This window comes from Balaenoptera borealis, assembly GCF_965194805.1.
Source record: "Balaenoptera borealis genome assembly, chromosome: 8".
In the NCBI taxonomy this organism is placed as follows: domain Eukaryota; kingdom Metazoa; phylum Chordata; class Mammalia; order Artiodactyla; family Balaenopteridae; genus Balaenoptera; species Balaenoptera borealis.
Genome location: NC_138865.1, coordinates 80,311,393 through 80,331,408, shown reverse-complemented (window position 1 = coordinate 80,331,408; position 20,016 = coordinate 80,311,393). Strand labels below are relative to the sequence as shown.

The 20,016-nt window shown below is 43.7% G+C and overlaps 2 protein-coding genes across 7 annotated transcripts in view; one reads left to right on the top strand and one right to left on the bottom strand.

Moving 5' to 3' along the window:
- LOC309633113 (uncharacterized protein) overlaps positions 1-8,373 on the bottom strand; it is a gene marked incomplete at its 5' end in the record, with an annotated part of 77,209 nt that extends 68,836 nt beyond the window's left edge. For 2 of the 6 annotated variants that reach the window (XM_082401535.1, XM_082401534.1), the window contains 2 exons: positions 7,351-7,423; positions 8,272-8,373. In XM_082401535.1, coding sequence (XP_082257661.1) covers positions 7,351-7,423; positions 8,272-8,373 — 175 coding nt within the window. Of the gene's footprint in view, positions 1-7; positions 7,424-7,864; positions 7,942-8,116 lie in introns of those variants that run through there. The other 4 variants (XR_014247299.1, XR_014247300.1, XR_014247302.1 and 1 more) reach the window with 4 other exon arrangements.
- Positions 7,970-20,016, top strand: part of GNA14 (G protein subunit alpha 14) — a 209,704-nt gene continuing 197,657 nt past the window's right edge. The window contains exon 1 of the mRNA XM_082401496.1: positions 7,970-9,034. Coding sequence (XP_082257622.1) covers positions 8,911-9,034 — 124 coding nt within the window. The 5' untranslated portion in view covers positions 7,970-8,910. The remainder of the gene's footprint in view (positions 9,035-20,016) is intronic.

Genomic DNA, 20,016 nt, shown 5'->3' with positions numbered 1-20,016 from the left:
TGAAAATGAAGTTTTTGATGATATTGCTAATGATATTTTTTAAAAAATAATACTATCTACTACTAATGAGTGCTTACTAGCTTCAGGCCAGGAGCCAAAAGCTTTATATATTACTTTTTCTAATCTTCACAACAATCCAATGAGATTGGCATTATTTTTTAATTAATTCAACAAATACTTATTAAGGACTACATGGCTTCCTTATGACATCACTTTAGCACCTTGATCCAGCATAATTTAAAATCAAGACCATCCCTGAAATTTTCAGTCCTAAGCACCAATAAATTCTATTAACTTAAGCCTATTTACACTGGGTCTCTGTTGCTTGTAATTAACATATCCTGGCAAACATAGGCAGGTCCTATCTCTACAAATCAAGCATCCTCAGGAGCGTTTTGTTTTCCTTGGTATTACATAATGTAGTATAAAATCGGCAAATATTAAATCACAAATCCCATATTGCTATTTTTCCAAGATTCAACTTTACTTTTGAGAATGGTTCTGAACAGAGTTCAGTGGTACAATTTTAAGATGATGTAGCTTCCCCTGATGTAGGCTCTAGGGATACAGTGGTGGATATGACAGTCATGACCCTTCTTCTCATGGAGCTTACTTTCTTTTACTGGTGGGAGAAGATGATACACAAATAAAGAAGGAAGGAAACAAGAGAAACCAGAGAGAGACAAATGCTACAGTGAAAATACAATGATGATATCAAGTGGATTGGCAGGGAGGAGTGGCTACCTTAGGCTAACGGGTCAGGGAAGCCAGCACTTAGTAAGTCACATTTATGTTGAGACTTACCTGACAAGTAGAAACCAAACACCTCAAGATTTGGAGGAAGCGTGATTCAGGCAGCAGAGCTGATAGTATAAAGGTCCTGAGGTATGCTCAAAGAAAATAGATACAAGCATGATGGGAACATATTAGGATAGGAGGGAGAATGTTAGGATAGGAAGTTAGAGAGGTAGGCAATGGCCTATCATGTAGGGCCTATGGTCTAGAACAAGGGCATTTAATTTTATTCTCTGATGGAAATCCATTGGAGGATTTTAATCTAGAGAATAAGGGGATCTGCTCTGGGATTCTGAAAGCTCATTCTGGCTCTCTTGTCCTGTGGAAAGTGGATTTTAGAGGTTCAAGACTAGAAGCAAGAAGACCAGTGACAAAGCTATTGTTTTAGCCCAGGTCAGAGGTGCTGTTGGCTTGCTCAGAAGTGCTAGCAGCAAAAATAAAAATGAACATACCTGGGGGGACCACTTATGATCTTATGATTAATCATTCACAAAGATTAATTGTGCATGACAGCTCCAGAGCTGCTCAGTGCAAAAGCTGTTGGCTGCATGCAGTGGTTCTAAAACAATATCTGGTTTAAAGGAGGAGTCCATAACTGCTAAGACTGGCTGCCGGAGGTGAAGAAGCAATCCATTGGGTGTTTGGCGGTCTGAGTCGGAAAAGATAGCAGTAAGGTAAGTTTTGGAAAACAAATTCAGAGTTTTGTTTTGTCTTGTTACATCGAGATGCCTCTAATATGTAAGCCATTATGTCAAGAAAGCAGTTGGAGTTAGGGTTAGGGTTAAGCTGTGAAGTTCAGGAGAGAATCATTGATAAATGGTATTAAAGACGGTCCCCGACTTACCATGGTTTGACTTACAGTTTTTCGACTTTATGATGGTGTGAAAGCAATATGCGTTCAGTAGAAGCTGTGCTTTGAATGTTGCATTTTAATCTTTTCCCAGGCTAGTGATATGTGGTGGGATACTCTCTCATTATACCGGGCAGCAGAAGCGAGCCGCAGCTCCCAGTCAGCCATGCAATCACCAAGGTAAACAACCCAGACACCTGCAATCATTCTGTATGCATACCAGCATTCTGTTTTTCACTTTCAGTACAGTATTCTATAAATTACATGAGACATTCAACACTCTATTATAAAATAGGCCTTGTGTGAGATGATTTTGCACAACTGTAGGCTAATGTTACTGTTCTGAGCACCTGTAAGGTAGGCTAGGCTAAGCTTTGATGTTCAGTAGATTAGGTGTATTGAATGCATTTTCAACTTACGATATTTTTATTTTTTGATGGGTTTATTGGGACATAACCCCATCATAAGTTGAGGAAGAGGAAGATCAGTATAGTTCATATGGAAGAATAAATATCTGAACACAACTAAGAAGAGTTTGATAACTCTGAAGGGGTGATATGTCCTATCAGATATCAAAATGTTTCATAGAGCCCATGTCATCAAATCAAGATGGTATTTATATAGGAATAAATAGCTCAGTGGAACAGTACAGACTTAAAGAAATGGATCTCAGTCAATATGAGAGTGTAATACATGACAAAGATTGTAGTTTAATTCATTGGAAAAAGGATGGAATGTTCAATAAATGATGTTGGCACAACTGGCAATCCATCTGGAAGAAAATAAAATTAGTGTCCTATCTTACATATTTTACAAAAATAAACACCAGATGGATTAAATATTTAAATATAAAAAATGAAATAACGAAAGTACTTGCAAGAATATCTAAGATACTGCATGTACAATATAGAAATGGAGAGACCTTCTTACAAAGACTGGGGCTCTGGAAGCTATGCAAGAAAATAGAGATATTTGGATATGTAAAAATAAAATTTTCTATGGCAAAAGATTCCATTAAAAATGATAAAGAACAAACAACATATTTGAAAATTTGTAATTCAGATGACAAAGAGTAGATATGTAATATTGAAGAGCTCTTACAGATTGTCAAGAAAAAGACAAATGACCCAATTTAAAAAAATGAGCAAAGGATGTAAGTAGTTCACAGGGTAACAAATGCAAATACTAACAAGCTATGAACAAATGTACAAATTCACAAGTAGTCATGGAAACACAAAGTAAAACCACACTTTAAAATTATTTGAATCCCTTCAGGCTGCCAAAAATTAATAAGTGGTCGTATTTATTGCTAGTTGGGACATGGGTATTTCTATTTTCGGTAGAAATGTGAATTATTTTAGTCTTTTTGGATAGGAATCTGGCCACCATAATGAAAACGAAAAATGTATATATCCTTCGATTCAGCAGTTTTTTCCCTGGGAATCTATCCCACAGAAATAAAAACACTAGTGCATGAGGATTTATATACAAAGATGCTATTACAGCTTTGTTTTTAGTGGCCAAAATTGGGAAGAAAAGAGAATGTCCTTCAAAGGGGAAAACTGAATAAAATATGGTCCTTTTACCCTGTGGAATATTATGTATGAATGTATGAAAGACTGAATCAGAGTTTACTGAGATTCCCACAAGATACTGTTAAAAGAGAAAAGCAAAATATAGAGTTCATGTAATACAATACAGTCCCATTTTTAAACTAATGATGACAAACTCCCTCTGTGTATGTTTATTTACATTTATGAGTGTTTGTAAGCTTATATATGATTATAAGAGCATAAAAAAGAAGAAAACATACTAGGTTGTTAACATTTGTTCATTCAGGGGGAGAGTGATGTAAGTGGAGGAGGGGAGGACTTAAGCAAAAAGGAAAAGAAAAGAAAAAGAATAAAAAGGAAAAAAAAATGTCCAAACTCCTCATCTTAAAGATTTTTACTTAAATTCTTGAAATACCTAACTCCCATGGGAAATCAGATTCAGAAACAAACAAAAGCGATTCCTGCCCACTCACAGTCATGTGTTTGAAGGTGGGCTTAATTGTCTATAATTCTAGCCTTTTCAGTAGAAGTTATACAATAAACAATTTCTGGTCTTCAGGCAGAAAATATTTTGGAGGAACATGTTGATTGCCTTAGAAAACTAGATGTTAAGTACATCCAACCACCAGCTACAATTATTATTTATTCGTCTAAATACCCATCACCACTCCATCGATCTTACCTACCACGCTCATCAAAACTGAAAAATGATTGGGTGGAGGAAGAGGGGCATGGTGAGGGGAGAGAAGGACTGAAAACATTTTAGAGAACACATTGGACTCAGAAAATTGAATGAAAAATTGGGAACATGTCAGTCTCAGAAAAATGAATTAGAAAATTGGGAATTATTTAGACCAACCCATCTGGGATGTGGAGAAGCAAACCCCCATTAATGACTTGTCTGCTTAAGAGTTGATATTTATGTATACAACTGAAACAAAAGTTTCATGAAACAAAAATTCATGTTGCATACTTTGTTATTTCCTATTGATATTCTATTCTTTTTCTTAAAAAAAGAATGCTGGTCACAACCTAAGAATGGGTCACATGTGCAATTTGAAAAGCAGCATAGGTGTATTATTAGTGCTATTTTAGCCTTGTATATTTCTTTAAGGTCATGTTTTTATTCTGTTACTTGTTAAAATTCTAAGATGCTACATTTGTCAAAGAGAATAGCAATTTTCCAGCCCTCTATGTGCACATTTCCTTGGAATTTCCTTAGAAACAGGGCACTCTTTCCCTCTAAGGGGGCAAACTGGGGACAGAGTCCTTCCTAAATCATACATTGATTGGCTGTGGACTTGCTTGTTGTTGTTGTTGTTTTTTTTACTGTCTTCCACCATAAGAACTTTCCGTTCTCTCTTCTAGTCTCTTCTTTCTCTTATCTCAGGCTAATTCGTTTTGGTTTCAATGTTATTCAGTCAATGAAATGTTATTAATTTAGAAATACCAGGATGAACAAGAAAAAACTCTCTACTTGTGAGTAACTAATGGATTAGGAGAAGAAACAAACAGGTATAATAGAGTGAGATGTTGAAGAGAGGAACATAGGAGGTGCTCAGGCAGCAGAGAAAGATGGGTCTGACTGACAAGGGGTGGAGATGGTGTCTCAGAAGAGATGTGTTTGGGAAAGAAAGTACCTAATTTTGTCTGGGGTGAGAGAGAGCATTCCTGGAAGAGGGAACGCATGAAGCAAGACATAGAGGTGTGGAGAACATGGAGTTACATTTGTCTGAGGTTCCAGGAGAATGATGGGAGATGAGGCTCAGCTGAAGGGCCCCTGTGCACATCTGAAGGCTGTGGGGAACCAACCAGGTGATTCTGTGCTCCACGCAAGGAGGGTTGACTTCAGATTTCAGGGTCATAGTCTTACTTCTTTCTACTAGACTATAGCCTACCTAAAATCTGGAATGTCTCAGTATCTGAATTCCCAGAGCCTGGTAATGGGCTTGGCATGGACTCAATGGACATTCAGACAATTAGTTCACCTTTGCAGCCCAGCACTTGGCAGGTATCTGAAAAGTCATGTTCAGCCTGTGCTCTGATCTTCAAGAGGAATGAAATGGAATTGTAGCACTTCAGGAATAACCCAAGAAAACAAATATTCTTTTTTACTGAGACTTCTTTTCAAAACTACCCCTTCCTGGAAAGATGTGGTAACAGAGCAGGACCCTATGAGGCCTTTCCAGAGTAGACACCCACTCATGTCCTCCGCCTGCCTTTTGCCTGTAGAAAAACTTTAGTCAAAGAGTAAATTTAATCAGAGAAGTGAGAAAATGCAGAAAGAAAGGAAAACAGTCAAGCAAGAACAAATAATAATATTTTAGCCATTAAACAAAGTCAAGGTCCTTTAGTTCTTCCTCAAGGACTATAGATAATATTGAGCCATGTGCTTTGAACTGTCTGGGAGATACCAAAAGCCCCACCAGGTGTTAGAAGTTAACTGTATGCTGCCCACAAGCACATGGACCCCCAGACCAGTTGGAACCAGAAGGTTGATGATGCTGACTCCCGATTACCTCACCACCAACCAATCAGAAGAATGTCCACGAGATGATCGCACCCTGTTACTTGAACAGTATAAGACTCCTCACTACCCCCTCCAGGATGGGACACAGAGCCTTGAAACGCTACCCCCCTGTGGCCCCCTTTGAAGGCAAAGCAATAAAGCTATTTCTTTCTGCTTCCCCCAGAACTCTGTCTCTGAGATTTAATCAGGCACCAATGTACAAGAAGCCAAATTTTGGTAACAATGTTGCAAATGAATCAATAACTTAAAATTATTCCCATCCCTTCCCCAGATCCTAAAGATAAGGAAAACAGAGATGTGAATTAAAAAAATAGAAGTATAAAAATAATTGACTTGCCATATCCTAGTTTTAACAATCCTCTCTAGCTACCACTCATCAATAACAACTTGTGGTTTATGATTATTTTTATACTATCTTATAAGTGTGAAAATCAGCAAAGAAATAATTGATGTTAGAGTTGGGAGATCCCTGTGAGTTTATTCTGGTTCTTCCCCTTTCATTTTACAGCTGAGGAAAATAGGGCCTAGATTACTTTATGCAAGCTGCCCCCAATAATTTTATATCAGAGAATTAAAATCAACCAAAAAGCTAGGACTCAGAGCAACTTACCTTGTTGGTATATGTTCTTTTAGTCCCTTAAAAATGCATATGTGTGTTCCCATAATAAAACTTGTATCATACTGTTTATATTTTTGTATCTTGACTTTTACACTCCATATATTTTGAGGGTTTTCCCCCAAATCTTTGTTATTCACATGTTTGTTACATATTCACATATTTAATGAGTATATAATATCTCATTGTATGCATAATACGATAATTTATTTGAACTATTCACCTTTGTTGGGCATTTAGATAGTTTTGAGTTGTTATTAGAAATAAAAACTTTGGCCTCTCCGATTATTTCTTAAGGGTCTCCCCTTAAGAATTACGAGTTTGGTCAAAGGGGATGGACATGTTTAAGGCTTCTGATACACACTGCCAAGTTCACCAGCCCAGGAAAGTTTTGCAGATTTGCCATAAACAATACGCTCCATATCTTTCTTGCAATCTTAGCAACTTTAGACCTAACAGGAGAGTTATTCCAGTTAACTTGGGAGTTCAAATTTGTCCTAATTTTAATCATTTAAAAACTACTAATAATTATGATGCAATTATTCATTTGAGAAGCTAAGAGGTCTTATTCTCAAATTGTAAATGAATCTGTAAGAGCTAAGAGAGAAATGTGTGACTAAATGGCTAATATCATGTCCAGAAGCTTTCCTGTAGGGGTCACTGTTACTGTCAATTTATGCCTGCAAGGAAACTAAAATAATTATGCATTTAAAAATGTATGCACATGCATTTTTAATGCCTGATTCCTCTACATTCCCTAAACTGTAAAATAAATAATAAGACCTTGCAGCCAGATAGCATCCTAATGCCAAGTTCTTTATATAATGACATATACCACTCTCTCCACTCAATATTCTCCTCAGTTTGAATTGATTAAATATATGCTACTCCTAAGAAAGGCACTTAGGCTTGCTATTAATAGAGGAAGCATTAGCTAATTGCCTAACGCCATAAAGTGTTTACATGGCACATGCTGACTTAAAAAGAAGGAAAATAAAACACTCACTGCTGTGGACGCCGGGATCGTCTCCCTGCACCTTCACTTTTCTGCATTTCCCGCGAAACTCTTTGCCCTCTGCCTCAAAAGGTACACAAGACAAAATCAGATGTTGTTAATACGCATTCTGTTGTGTCATTTGAGTACAAAGAGGTGCTTTTTAATTTTTAAGTTTTTATGAATGCAGCTCAAACGTGATCCCCACGTTCCAGGAGCCAGGCCAATGTGGCTGTGCGGACACAGCTTTGCAAGGCGGCTACCAGGCTTCAGGGCTGGGGCAGGGACCATGCCAGGGGCTGCTGGAAACGGGTCAGCCCTCTTTACAAAGCAGGAGTCTTTCCCATCGTAAAATGCAAAGTAGCCAGCCGTTTCCCATTCCTCACATCCTCAACCCTCCTCGTCCGGCGGGTTAAGAAGGGGCCGGGAGGATATTTACCCTCCGCTCTCGCACTTCTCTTATTTAACTAAACCCAGGGGCAGCTGCTTCTGAGTGCGGCGCCAGCCGGCTCAGGCCCAGCCCCACCTTGCAGGCAGACTGCCGAGCTGACCAAGGGCTTTGGCCGAGCCGGCGCTGGGCTGGGGCGTCCGGGAAGCGGAAGGAGCCCGTCTAGGAAACCGCGGTGTGCGTGGTGCTGAGGCTGGCGCGAGAGGCTCAATTTCAGGTCGGCAGAGCTCAACTTCGCCGCCCGCGGGCTGCGTCGCGCTGCGGACGCTGGGCTCCGCTCGTCTCGCAGCTGGGAGGAGTTGAGGCTGCGAGTTGGCGAACTTCACTCACCTGTCGGAACCTGAATCCGGACAGGGAGCTGGGCCTGGCGGCCACTCCGCCCACCGCCTTCCCCGCGCCGGGACGCCACGGCCAGGCAGAAAGGTGTGGGGGCCGCTCCCCGAAACTCGAGACGCCTGGGCTCCGCGCCCCAGCTCCCTGCTCACCTCTTTCGCCCCCAGGCGCCCTCGGCTTGGCGTGCCCCGAAGGCCAACTCGGGCAGACGCCAGGGCTGCGGGTTCGAGAAGCTCCACCTCCTTCTGCCACATAGAGCCACGGGGGCCCCCAGGAACTTTTCCATTCGGTCTTAGGCGGCGATCACTGCCGAGGTTTTCAGAACTTTGTAGGAAAGGGCCAGCCAAGGACCTCTGCCTCCAACCCACGCCTTGCCTGCCACCTGCCTGGGACACCCCCAGGCCGGGAGATCCCGCTCCCCACCGCCCCCGGCAGCGACGCCCCAACTTTTCACGAGCGGTCTGCGCTCCCTGACTGTCACGCTCCTGTGCCAAGGGGCGCGCTGATCTTCCGGGGGCCGGCAACGCTCTCTCCCTCGGCTCGCCCTCCTCCTCCCCCGAGCGAGCTTGGGGCTGGGTGAGCCCAGATCTGCGGTGCACTTGAGCGTTCCCAGAGCTCCGAATTCGCTCCCGCCCCGGAGCCGACCCTTCGAGGAGGGATTGAGCCCTAGTGGTCCCGGCCTTTTACTCCGAAACTCGAGTCGCCCCCCCGTCTTTTCCCTCCGACCTCGGGTGCCGTCGCGGACCGGCCGGGAGAGCGGCCGGCGTAGCCCGTCGGGGGCTGCGCGCACCATGGCCGGCTGCTGCTGCCTGTCCGCGGAGGAGAAGGAGTCGCAGCGCATCAGCGCCGAGATCGAGCGGCAGCTTCGCCGGGACAAGAAGGACGCGCGCCGCGAGCTCAAGCTGCTGCTGCTGGGTGAGTGGCTGCGTCTCCCAGACCCCTGGGCGCCGAGCGTTTCCCTCCCGGCCGCTTCCCTCGCGTGGGACCCGCCTGGAGGACCTGGAGCCGGGCGGGGTGCAGCGCAGCTTCCTCCGCCTCCCCGGGGCCTCGCGGAGGGCAGCAAGTTGGGCCCTTAGGCCTGTCCTTTGCACTTCCAGCTGGGCGGCGTTCGAAGGCACCCCCTTTCTTACCCCCAAACAGGGCTGAGATGTAACATTCGACCCCCGTCTGCTTTTCCCGTTGTGGCCTGCCTCTCTCCCTAAAGCCTCATCCACCCCGTCCCTCAGTCCCCAGCGCCGTACAGCCTCTGCAGAACCGTATCTTGGATGTTGGGGGGTCGGTGGTGGGGAGCTGCTTGATCCCCATCTTGGGTTCAGCGCTAGCTCTGCCCCCTGCGCTCTCAGGTCTAAACAAGCACGGGGGACCGAGAGCTGACGAAGTGTGGAACTGCGCTAAGTCCTTGTGGGCATCAGCGCGCAGTGATGCGAGCAGGTGATTTCTCCGTTTTAGAGAATTAAAAACGGAGGACGGAAAGTTGGCGAACTTGCCCTGACTGAGAAAAGGCACAGCAGATACCGGGTCGGTCGTCGGGGTGAAGCCCAAGCCTTAACCACTGTCCCGCCTGCCTCCCGGGGGTCCCTTTGGGGAGGCCTGTTTGCCGAAGGCCCACACCTCCCTAGCTCAGATCCACTCAGCTGTGTGCTCGTATGCTTGTTCCTAGCGTTGGGACTCCGCTGCCCCAGCCGCGCTGGCTAGTTCTTCGTCGGGTCATTTTGGCCTCCGCACAGGCCTAGGTGGGACGCCCACTTTCAAAAACGGAAAGAGAATGTTAAGGTTTGCCCCAAATATGCCGTAGGGCAGGATCCCTTCTCTTCTGACGTTATAGAACCCTGTTCAGTCCATTTGCTGTTTGAGGAATATTTACCTTTTCCTTCTTTCAGACCAGGGTAGCAGCTATCATATCTTTCTAGAGAGTTGCAAATATTTCAACTTTTTCTTTCATCTCTTCCAGACAGGAATCCTCTCTTATACCAGTTTATTCATCTTTAATATAAGGAGTCACCCTCCCAGAAAGCTTCAAGGAAAGAAAAGGCCATTTAGCTAGAAGAAAATAGAGGAGGCTTTTTGTCAGTATTGCCTTCAGACCTGGGCAAGGGAACCCCTGTGTAATTATTCCCTGGGTTTAGGGGGGCAGGGTCTGCCCTTCCCCAGGCTGTGCCCCTCCCCACTGGGCTAGGTGTCTGCAGGCGGACCGGACTGCCCACCCAGAGCCCACACTGCCCACCGCACCCCAGACCCCCGTTGAAATAGGGAATTCAAAGACCCCAAGCCTGCTCTGTGCAAGTAGGGGGAGCAGACCCCCTCCCTGAGGAGTGCCTAATGGGGCAGTTGTACTGGGGTTGTGGAAGAGCCTGGAAATGTGGGCTGAGGGCCTACAGGTGTGCCCAAGAGGCCTTCCTGGAGGAGAGATGGAGCCTGGGTGGGAATTCCGTCCATTGGCTGGGGCTGCCCTCTCATACCTGGCCCAGAACTCTGAGGGGTCTGAGAATTGTAATTGTACCTGGCATTCCAGGTTGTTAATAAAGCTGCATATGTCAACGAAGGAGGATTCTGTGACAGTCTGCTAGAGGGATAGCAGTTTAAAGTAATTATGTGGGCCCTCATTGTCCTCTTGCCCAGGGCCCCCCAGAGGTTAGGGGTGGGCCTGGCTTTAGCTGCATACTTTTTCTTTTCAAGGACAGGCTGAACCCTCTTTCATTGTGAAATACTCTGATCTGTGTCAGTGTGTGAAGTTCAGTGTCTGGAATATAACAGGAGCTTGACAAATGAAAATTAAGCAGTAAGCTGAGCCATTCTGCGTTGGTGATAAGCCTGTTCCCAGTAAAATGCTTGGATTTACTCACGCTCAAACTAGGGTAGGAATGTTTGTAGGTATGTTTTCCCTGGAAGTTATACTTAATCCAGGTGATTAGAATCCTTCTTTGTACCCGCCAGGCCCTTGCCCCTCTCAGCACTGCCTGACCTTCCAGGATCCCCCTTTTCATCGTGCCCAGCTGTGACTAGCACACCGTCTCACTGCTAGTCACTCAGAAACTGTTAGAAAGTTTCCATACCACATGGAATCGTCTACAATCCCAAGGATGGACTTTGAAACCTCTGGTTTCTTTTACTCTGTAAGGGAGCAGGTCACACTTGCATTTCTTAAGATAGAGGAGGAGGAGGTGACGCCAAAGATAAAGGAATCAGGGAATGCTGTTTTGTCTAAAGTCTTGCAGTTTGAGTGAAGAAAAAAAAAACACCCGAGCCTTTATAATGGGTGCATTAGATGATCTGCTGCCTGGATACCTCAGGTGAAAACTCTGTTTTGCAAATAGGAATTGATCCTGTGTGGAGCATGGAATAACCTGAAAGGCCACCAACTCTTTGACAAGGAAGCATGCTGTTGCAACTAAATGATTTGAGGATGTTTCCAAAGTGCATTCAGTGGGGCAGTATCCCGTCTGTGCTTAATAAAAGCATGGGTCAGTGTCCGCAGGGAAAGATAAAAATTGCTGTCTGTTTGGGGCTGGTATTCGCAAGATGTCAGCTTGGTGCTCTCTCAGTGGAAGGAGATGGGGGGAAATAAAGGAGACGGCTGAATTTAGTAGAAAGAAATTCCTTATCAGTTCTTCAGATAAAAGTAGGACAAAAGAGTTCTGATAAGAACCCTCAAGAGCACCACTCAGTATAGGAAGAAAGTGTCTGGACAATAGCAATTAAATGGGGAGAAATGTGATCTTTTATTGGTTTTTGGTGTGGAATGAGGCTTGGGAAAGTGTTGCTTGTTAATTGGGTTGAGGGTCTCCAGCAACTCTGATGGCTTAATTTTGGATGCAGACCTCATCTTGGAACTGTCTGGAAGGAATGTGTACTGGGGAATTGGTATTTAACTTATGCTGGTATAGGGATTAAAACCTAGGTTCTTAGGCCCGACTGCCTGGGTTCAAACCCTGGCTCTACCCTTTCTTTTTTTAATTTAAAAAAAAATTTTTTTTTTAATTTATTTATTTATTTATGGCTGTGTTGGGTCTTTGTTTCTGTGCGAGGGCTTTCTCTAGTTGCGGCGAGCGGGGGCCACTCTTCATCGCGGTGCGCGGGCCTCTCACTATCGCAGCCTCTCTTGTTGCAGAGCACAAGCTCCAGACACGCAGGCTCAGCAGTTGTGGCGCACGGGCCTAGTTGCTCCACGGCATGTGGGATCTTCCCAGACCAGGGCTCGAACCCGTGTCCCCTACATTAGCAGGCAGATTCTCAACCACTGCGCCACCAGGGAAGCCCTACCCTTTCTTAATTGTGGACTAACTTCTCTCGGCTCTGTCTGGCAGTTGTAAGTGTCAGCTAGCATCACACTGTTTTTGAGCATTTTTAGCCACCAGTGAGGTGTCATTTCCATTTTAGTTGACCAGTTGTAGGTCTCTAGCACTTTGTGTAAGTTGTCCTGGTCGTGCTTTAACAAAAATGTTTCACCTTGAGTTCGCCTTACTGTTTTCTGAACCTTAAGCTGACTTTAAAATCTCTTATTCTCCGTACACTAAAAAGTTGAAAAATCTGAGTCCCCCGAAGCTTTATTGCATTGGTTATAACAAAATTCCATTTTAGAACTCACTGTCATGTTCCTGGGCTGGAAGTCTATTAGAGGGAATGGCGTAGACAGTATGGGTTTCTCGGTAGAAACTGACAGAATTTTCTTGCTTTGTGAGGAGGAGAAGGAGCGAACTGGTAAATATGCTCATGTTCCTTCCTCTTGGCTTTGTTCAGTCCAGAGTGCCAGGCACGGTACCCGATTTGCGCAGTGGTTCCTGTGTTCCGCCCCCATCGTTTTTGGAGCACTTTCTTCTGGCATAACTACATGCTCCAGGCTCACCTCGTACCACTCTTCCCAGTCCAGGAATAAGTAATTTCACTGCAGGGCCTTGATCACTTTTAGTAGAGAACTGCACCCTTTCTTCTAAGATGTTTAAGCCACTTGAAACAAAGATATCAAGTCCCCTAATTCAAATCAATCACCAGTATCTAAGCACCTGAAGAACCACATCTCTAAAGCACTGAGTCAGAGGATGAAAATTTTGAGGCTGTAATGCTGTGAGCAGATTTAAAATGGAAAAATCTACCAGTGAAGTTTGACGAAAAACAATGTAAAAAAAAAGGCTTAGCCCTCAAAGGTTTTCTTTTTCGTAAAAGCTAAAAAAAAAAAAAAAAAAGATGGCTTCTGGTCTGTATCACCTTTTTATTTTCTTCTTTTCTGTGATACGTGAATCACAAGAGAAAAGTGTCCTTGTAAGAAACCCCATGTGTGGGGTTGCAGGGAGGGAGATGGCTGGATTGAGAAGGCATACAGAGGGGTGTCAGCAAGTCAGTGTAGCCAAGCTATTGTGTTCCTAAAGGCAGAGATTGAAATTCAGGCAAAAGAGGGACTTCATTGGAAGGATCCTTACCAGGGCATCTCATGAAATGAAAAGGATCAAATAGTAAAAAGCGGGAAAGCAAGTGCCAGGGCGTTCCTGGGGCCCTTCTCCACGGCCACCAATCTGAATGCAGGTGGCCTGGGGCCCAGCTCCCTGCAAGGGCGGCAGCCACTGCTGTAAACACTGCCCAAGGAATCAGAAGCGTACCAGCCGAAATCCCAGGGCTCTGAAAGTGGAGAGCACGGCAGGACCCTCTGCAGAGCCCCGCTTTCATTGCAGCAGTTGGCTGCTGGGTAAATTAATGGCTTATCCCATTGGGCAGGGTTCTTGGTTGCAGACCATTTAAGCCGAAGAAGAATTTGTTGGCGGGGAAGCAGGAAGCTCAGAGAATTGATAGGGATTGGAGAGCAGGCTAAGCCAAAGGGCAGGATCCAAGGTAGTCTTGACATTGGGGTCAGACCGGACTGCCAAGCACACAGCCAGAGACCCGTCACCCCGAGCTGAGGGTCGCTGAGGGTGCCCTGGATGCTTACCTCCACGTGAGAGCCGCAAATCATCTGTGACCGTCTCCTGCTGCTCTGTGTCACTTTTCAAAACCTCAGGCCATCTGATTGTGCCCAACTGCCAGAGAGCTGGGGGGAGAGGCAGGAAGGTGTAGTGGTGAGAGCATGCTCTCTGGAGCCAGCCTTTGTGAGTGTAAAATCTAGGCAAGAAATCGTTCCCATTGTGCTGCCAACCCTGTCTGGGCTCGGTTACAAGGTCACTGATGGAAGTAGCATGCAGTTCCCAGAAGGGTATGGAGATAGGAGAGTCAACAACATGAAGTCCCCGCTGGTGCCCCTTCTCAGAGAGCAGGGACCGGATGTGTGGTCATAACTTAGAATCTTTTTTTTTTTTTTTTTTTTTAATTTATTTATTTTTGTCTGCGTTGGGTCCTCGTTGCTGCGCACGGGCTTTCTCTAGTTGTGGCGAGCGGGGACCACTCCTTGCTGCGGTGCGTGGGCTCCTCACCGCTGCGGCCTCTCCCTTTGCAGAGCATGGGCTCTAGGCGTGTGGGCCTCAGCAGTTGTGGCTCGCGGGCTCAGTACTTGTGGTGCACGGGCCTAGTTGCTCCGCAGCATGTGGGATCTTCCCGGACCAGGGCTCGAACCCGTGTCCCCCAGATTGGCAGGTGGATTCTTAACCACTGCGCCACCAGGGAAGTCCCATAACTTAGAATCTTGAAGGGAACAGCACGTTAAGGCCCTGGAGACCTGAGTGGTTTGTTCTGTTTTGTTTTTGTTTTGGTGGACGTAGCCCCTGAGTAGTGGGTATATGACCATGAGCAAGACATTCCCTTTTGAACCCCAGGATCCTCACCTGTAAAATGAAAGGCTTGGATCAGGTGACCTCTGAGGTCTTTTCCATTCTGTCATCAGCTGGTTTATACCAGTGGTTCTCAAAGTGTGTTCCCAGGACCAGCAGTGGCAGCCCGGGGAACTTGTTGGAAATACAGAGTCTCAGTCCCCGTCATGTCCTTCTGAACCAAATTCTGGAGTGGGGCCCGCAGGCTGTATGTTAATAAGGCTTCCAGGTGACCCTGATATACATAAGTTGGAGAACCTGTTTTATAGCATTAGCCTGCAGCTCAGGACTGGCCAGCCTCTGCTTGCTGCCCTGGGCTCTAAGGCAGATATCCTTCTCTTAACAGCAGATATCTAGGAGGCCCCTGGGATCAACCTGCCTAGCGGATGCTCTATTTCTTGAAGTTGAAGCCGTCTTTCCCTCTCCAACTTGATGAAGGGTCTTCAGAGTGTGAGCTGGGTAATCTGTAGCGATTGTTTAGTCTTTGTCCTCAGGTGCCGGGCTGCTGGGCAAAGAGGAAGAGCAGGCACGCATGCATGTATGTCTTACCTTGGCAAGAGTGCTTACAAAAGCAACAGTGTGTGCATTTGCGTGGACCCTTGCACTTTGAGGTACAACTCCAAAAGTTGCGCTCCTATAAATTGCAATGGTTTTATGGCCGATAACCATTAAGTAGTTACCTTTCCATTCTGGACTAAGTGGGGTGGAGGAAACATATTTTAGCGTGAGCCACCATGTATCAGTCTGCTCTTTGAAAGTTCACCCTCTATGGAACATTGGCTGGTATTTCCATCCAAAGGGTAATATTCCTGGTTCTCAAGTTTTGTTTTCTTTCCTACGTAACTGATACATTCTCATGTTTTGTACTTTTTTAATGAATGAGAGGAAAAGAGAACATTTATCTATATTATTTTGTCTGAAAGGCATCTTTTGTATGGTCAGTCAGTTGTCAGTGACCCACAGATGGATTAACTCTGCCACTGCTGTCTTGAACCTGCCATGATTAGCACCTTCATTTTGAGTAACTCATCCCCAGGATGTTTTTCTGTTGCTCAGCTACTATGTAATTGGGAAATATAAGCTAATTGTATTACTAAACAAAAGGAGATAAATGAAGGTGATAAATCATTTGCAGAATCATCATCTAATGTACCTAGCAGTCTAAATCATATTTGTCCAAGTCAATGCCACTCAAAAAGTAGTTGTGGGTCCCGGGCCAGTGTGCATGTAAGACAAGTACAGAAATCAAGAATAAGCATCTAGAAACTTTTATAGCAATTTAACATTGCTGTGGCATCAGAGGGTATTTTTATTGTATTTCATTGATGTAACAGTCTGCAACTGAATGGGAAAATTTAAAAACTGGTCCCTTACCACAGAGTTTGAGAAACACAAATGCAAACTTTTATGGATGGGGTAGCAAAGGTCCAGAGGACTGGAGAGACTCAGCAGATGTCACAGGGCTTGTAGGCCGTAGCTAACTGACAGTAAGCCATAGTGAGGAGTCCAGTCTCTTAGTTGCCAGCCCATTCTTTCATTAAGTCACCGAGTCTTCATATTGAATTTCATTTCTAAGGCAACATCCATTCTAAGATATGCCATTGATTTGAAAACAGATTTTCATTTACTACACTGTAGGAAATATACACATCAATGCAAAGGCATCTTGACCTTGAGAATGTTAATTTGTGTGGCAATAAATCTTGAAATCAAGGATATACGGTTATGTTTTTCTCCTCTTTTCCCTCTAATAGTACACATTTAAAACAAAGCAAAACTGTCCCAATTATTGACAAAATTCAATTTCGTAAAACTGATTAAGTGCTGAAATTAGATTGGAAAAGAAGCCTCTGTTATATTGCCATCAGCCCACTGAGTTCAAGTAATCTTATTCTATGAAACTCTAAAGAGTTGCTTCCTAGATTAGTGGGCCTTTTATATATAAAGAAGTTTAAGAAGAAAATTAGAGCAACAAAATGTTGTGAGAGCACCGATAAATGCTACTGTTTGCTCCAGTGTCTGAATAATTTTGGATGGGCCACATCCAGGCAATTGGTTGAGTCTAGGAAGAGTTTCACATGAGACCTTGAACTCTATGGCGGCTTTGTTCACCACTGAACCCACAATGTTGAGCACAGAGCCTAGCTTAAACACTGGTTGAATAAATATGTGTTTCTCTGTCTCTATAGTGGTTTCCATGAAATACCAGATGAGTAGTGTGAATTTCTTACAGGAGCTGGACGTCTCTGTTGTTTGGGGCACTGTAGGAACATTCATGGAAGGAAGACAAACCTGGTTTGGGCCTTGAAGAAAGGCAAATTAGAAAATTCCAGAATTGGTTTGTTTTTTACGTGTATAAGATCTGGGCTAATTACTCATTTTGAATGTGCTTATACCTGGATTAGTGGTGTCAGAATAAGAAAATTGAGCTTGGATCCTAGAAGTGAAATGATATTTGGAAAAATATATTCTGTGTACTTCTTTCCTAGTAATGGTACTTGATAAGATTTTGATATGTAAACAGAACAATAGTTGAGACATTTGCTAATTGTTCTTCACTATTGCTTTATTCTGAAATAATTTGAAAAAAAATCATAGTTCATCTCGGTCTTTATGTAATTTTTGTAAACATCTAGTAGTTCTGTCTGTATTTAAGAGTTAGACTTCATGATTTTGGAGACCCATCTCACACTTAATTTTCTGAATATGAAATTTGGAAGCTCTAAAAGAATCAGTCATTACAATGACTTAAATCCTCTGACGCTTAAGACCTAGTTTGATGTGTTAAGAGCCACACCATAACCTGAGCAAATTTCATAGGAAAATGACCTCTTTCTGTGCAGCTGGCAGAAGTAAGCATCTGATATTGCGCTAAGTGGGGATATTTGAAGTGGCAAGACATTATGTGCTTCACATATAAATATGTTGTGTTTGTTGATATAAATCTTTGTAATTGGTATTATTTAAAACAGTGGTCTTCAGATTTTGTAATTTTGAGTTTGTTTTTAAAAATTTGGGAAAGTAAACAAAATGGGACTATCCATTTGAAAAATTTACCAAGTGAGAATGTTAAAAATATTTTAGTATATTCCTCTAAAAAGCAATTTAAAAGGTGATATTAGACACATTTAACAACTCCTTTCTTAACATGTCCAAAATGGAGCACAGTGAACCAACCTGAAGAGTCTTCACTTTACCTCTCCCTGATTCATGCGTTTCCACCCATCTCTCTTATCTCAACAGATGGTACCCCTGACCACCCGGGTGCTCAAACCAGAATCCAGAGAGTCTTTCTTGATCTTTCTTCTACTATACCTAACACTAGAAATGGAATAATAATAATAAAACATTAACATGTGTACATCCCATCATCATTCTGGGCACTTGAAATGAATGATCTCATTTATTTCTCTCTGTGCTTGGAGGTGCAGTGACTATTGTCCTCCCCATTCTACAGATGAGGAAACTGAGGCTCCAAAGCAAGGTTCACCAGCCAGGGTAGAACCAGGGTTCGAACCCAGAGAGTCTGACTCCAGAGCCCTGGTTCTGAATCATGGTCCTGTTTCTGTCTCCCAGAAACAACATCTCACCCAAATCTACTTCAAGAGGCCCAAATCTCCACTGTGCCCGCTTCTTGCCATTGTATTTACCCCAACTCTTCTGGATTACTACATCCTCTACTGCTCCCTAGCCCTGAGTCTGTTCTCCACACTGCAGCCAGAGTGACCTTTTAAAAATGTAAATTGGATTCTTGTTTTCCTGCTCAAAACCTTTCTATGTCTTCCTATTGTCTTTGGATGCAAATCTAAAATCTATGCGCGGCCCCTGAGACCTTCTACCCATCCCCTGCCACCCCTCTGCCATTATTCCCTGTGATCACTCACTTCTGGCCGTAGAGCCTCCTTTTAGGACCTTTGGTGGGCCAGATGCTTCCTTTTTAGATGTCTGCACATGCCAATCATCTGCCTTCAACATGAGTCCTTACTAGTCTTCTAGCTAACTGCTACTCATTTTCAGAAGGCATCTTAAATATCCCTTCCTCCTGGAAGCCTTCACTGACTCCCTGATCCAAAGTAAGTCCCCCCAGAATATCCTCCCATAGCCTATTCTGTATTTCTTTTCTAAAATAGTAGTCATCATGGTTTGAAACTCTATTTCTAATATGGTACTCTTCATCTTCCCTGCTAGACTCTATATCTGCTGAGTGTAGGGATTATTAGAGCCAGTGAGTCCTCAAGATCTTATATAGTGCCTGCTTCTTCCAGAAACATTTGCTGAATGAAAAAATGTATTGCCATTTAGTATCAATATAATTGCATAAATGAAAGGATATTTTAACTTCAAATAGTGGAAAGGGCTTATTCTTAATAGACGATACTTTAAATTGGATAAATATACATTTATGACTCACTATTTGTTCATATTAAACTTCCACTTTTGGACTAATGAAAACTTCGTTACATACTGACACTGGATTGTGGGCTGATGTTCTGGAACCAAGGATTTATTGCATGCGTCTTATTTGTTTCCTAAGTTTTCATATTTTCTTATGCACAAAAGTGAATACCCTGAATATTTAAAAAAATTTTTTAACTTAAAGAGTGGCATATTTGTAGCAAAGACTGCTAGCAGTCTCCTGAATATCTTCTTTCCTCCTTCTGTAATAAGGTAATATCTTGACACATGACCCGGAGGTAAAGACTATATTTCTCAGTTTGCCTGCTGCTAGGTGTGTGGTCATTTGACTAAGTTTATAGCCCATGGGATGTAAACTGTAGTCATATAGGCGATTTCTGAGTTGTGACCTTAAAAGGAAAGGGGCCTCCTTCCCTTCTAGAGAAGAATGCTGATTTGGTGGTAGCAGTTAGAGCAACCATCTTTTCCCCATGAGATGGAAGTTGGGTGTTGAGGACGAAAAAGCAACAAGGTAGAAAAGGCCTGTATCCCTGATACTATGAAGGTGCCATACTAGCCCTGAGCTAGGAATGATGGGGGGGCCCTTTTTCAATAGCAGCTAAACTGGTATCCTAGCTAATAAAATATTATACATTCTGTTTTGCACTCAGCTTTTTAACTCCCAATATATCTGGGGGTTCTTTCCCAATCATATGGATTTGCATCCAAAGGCAGAAAAGTCAGAGTGTAATATGTTTGGGAGAGGGGTGTCTA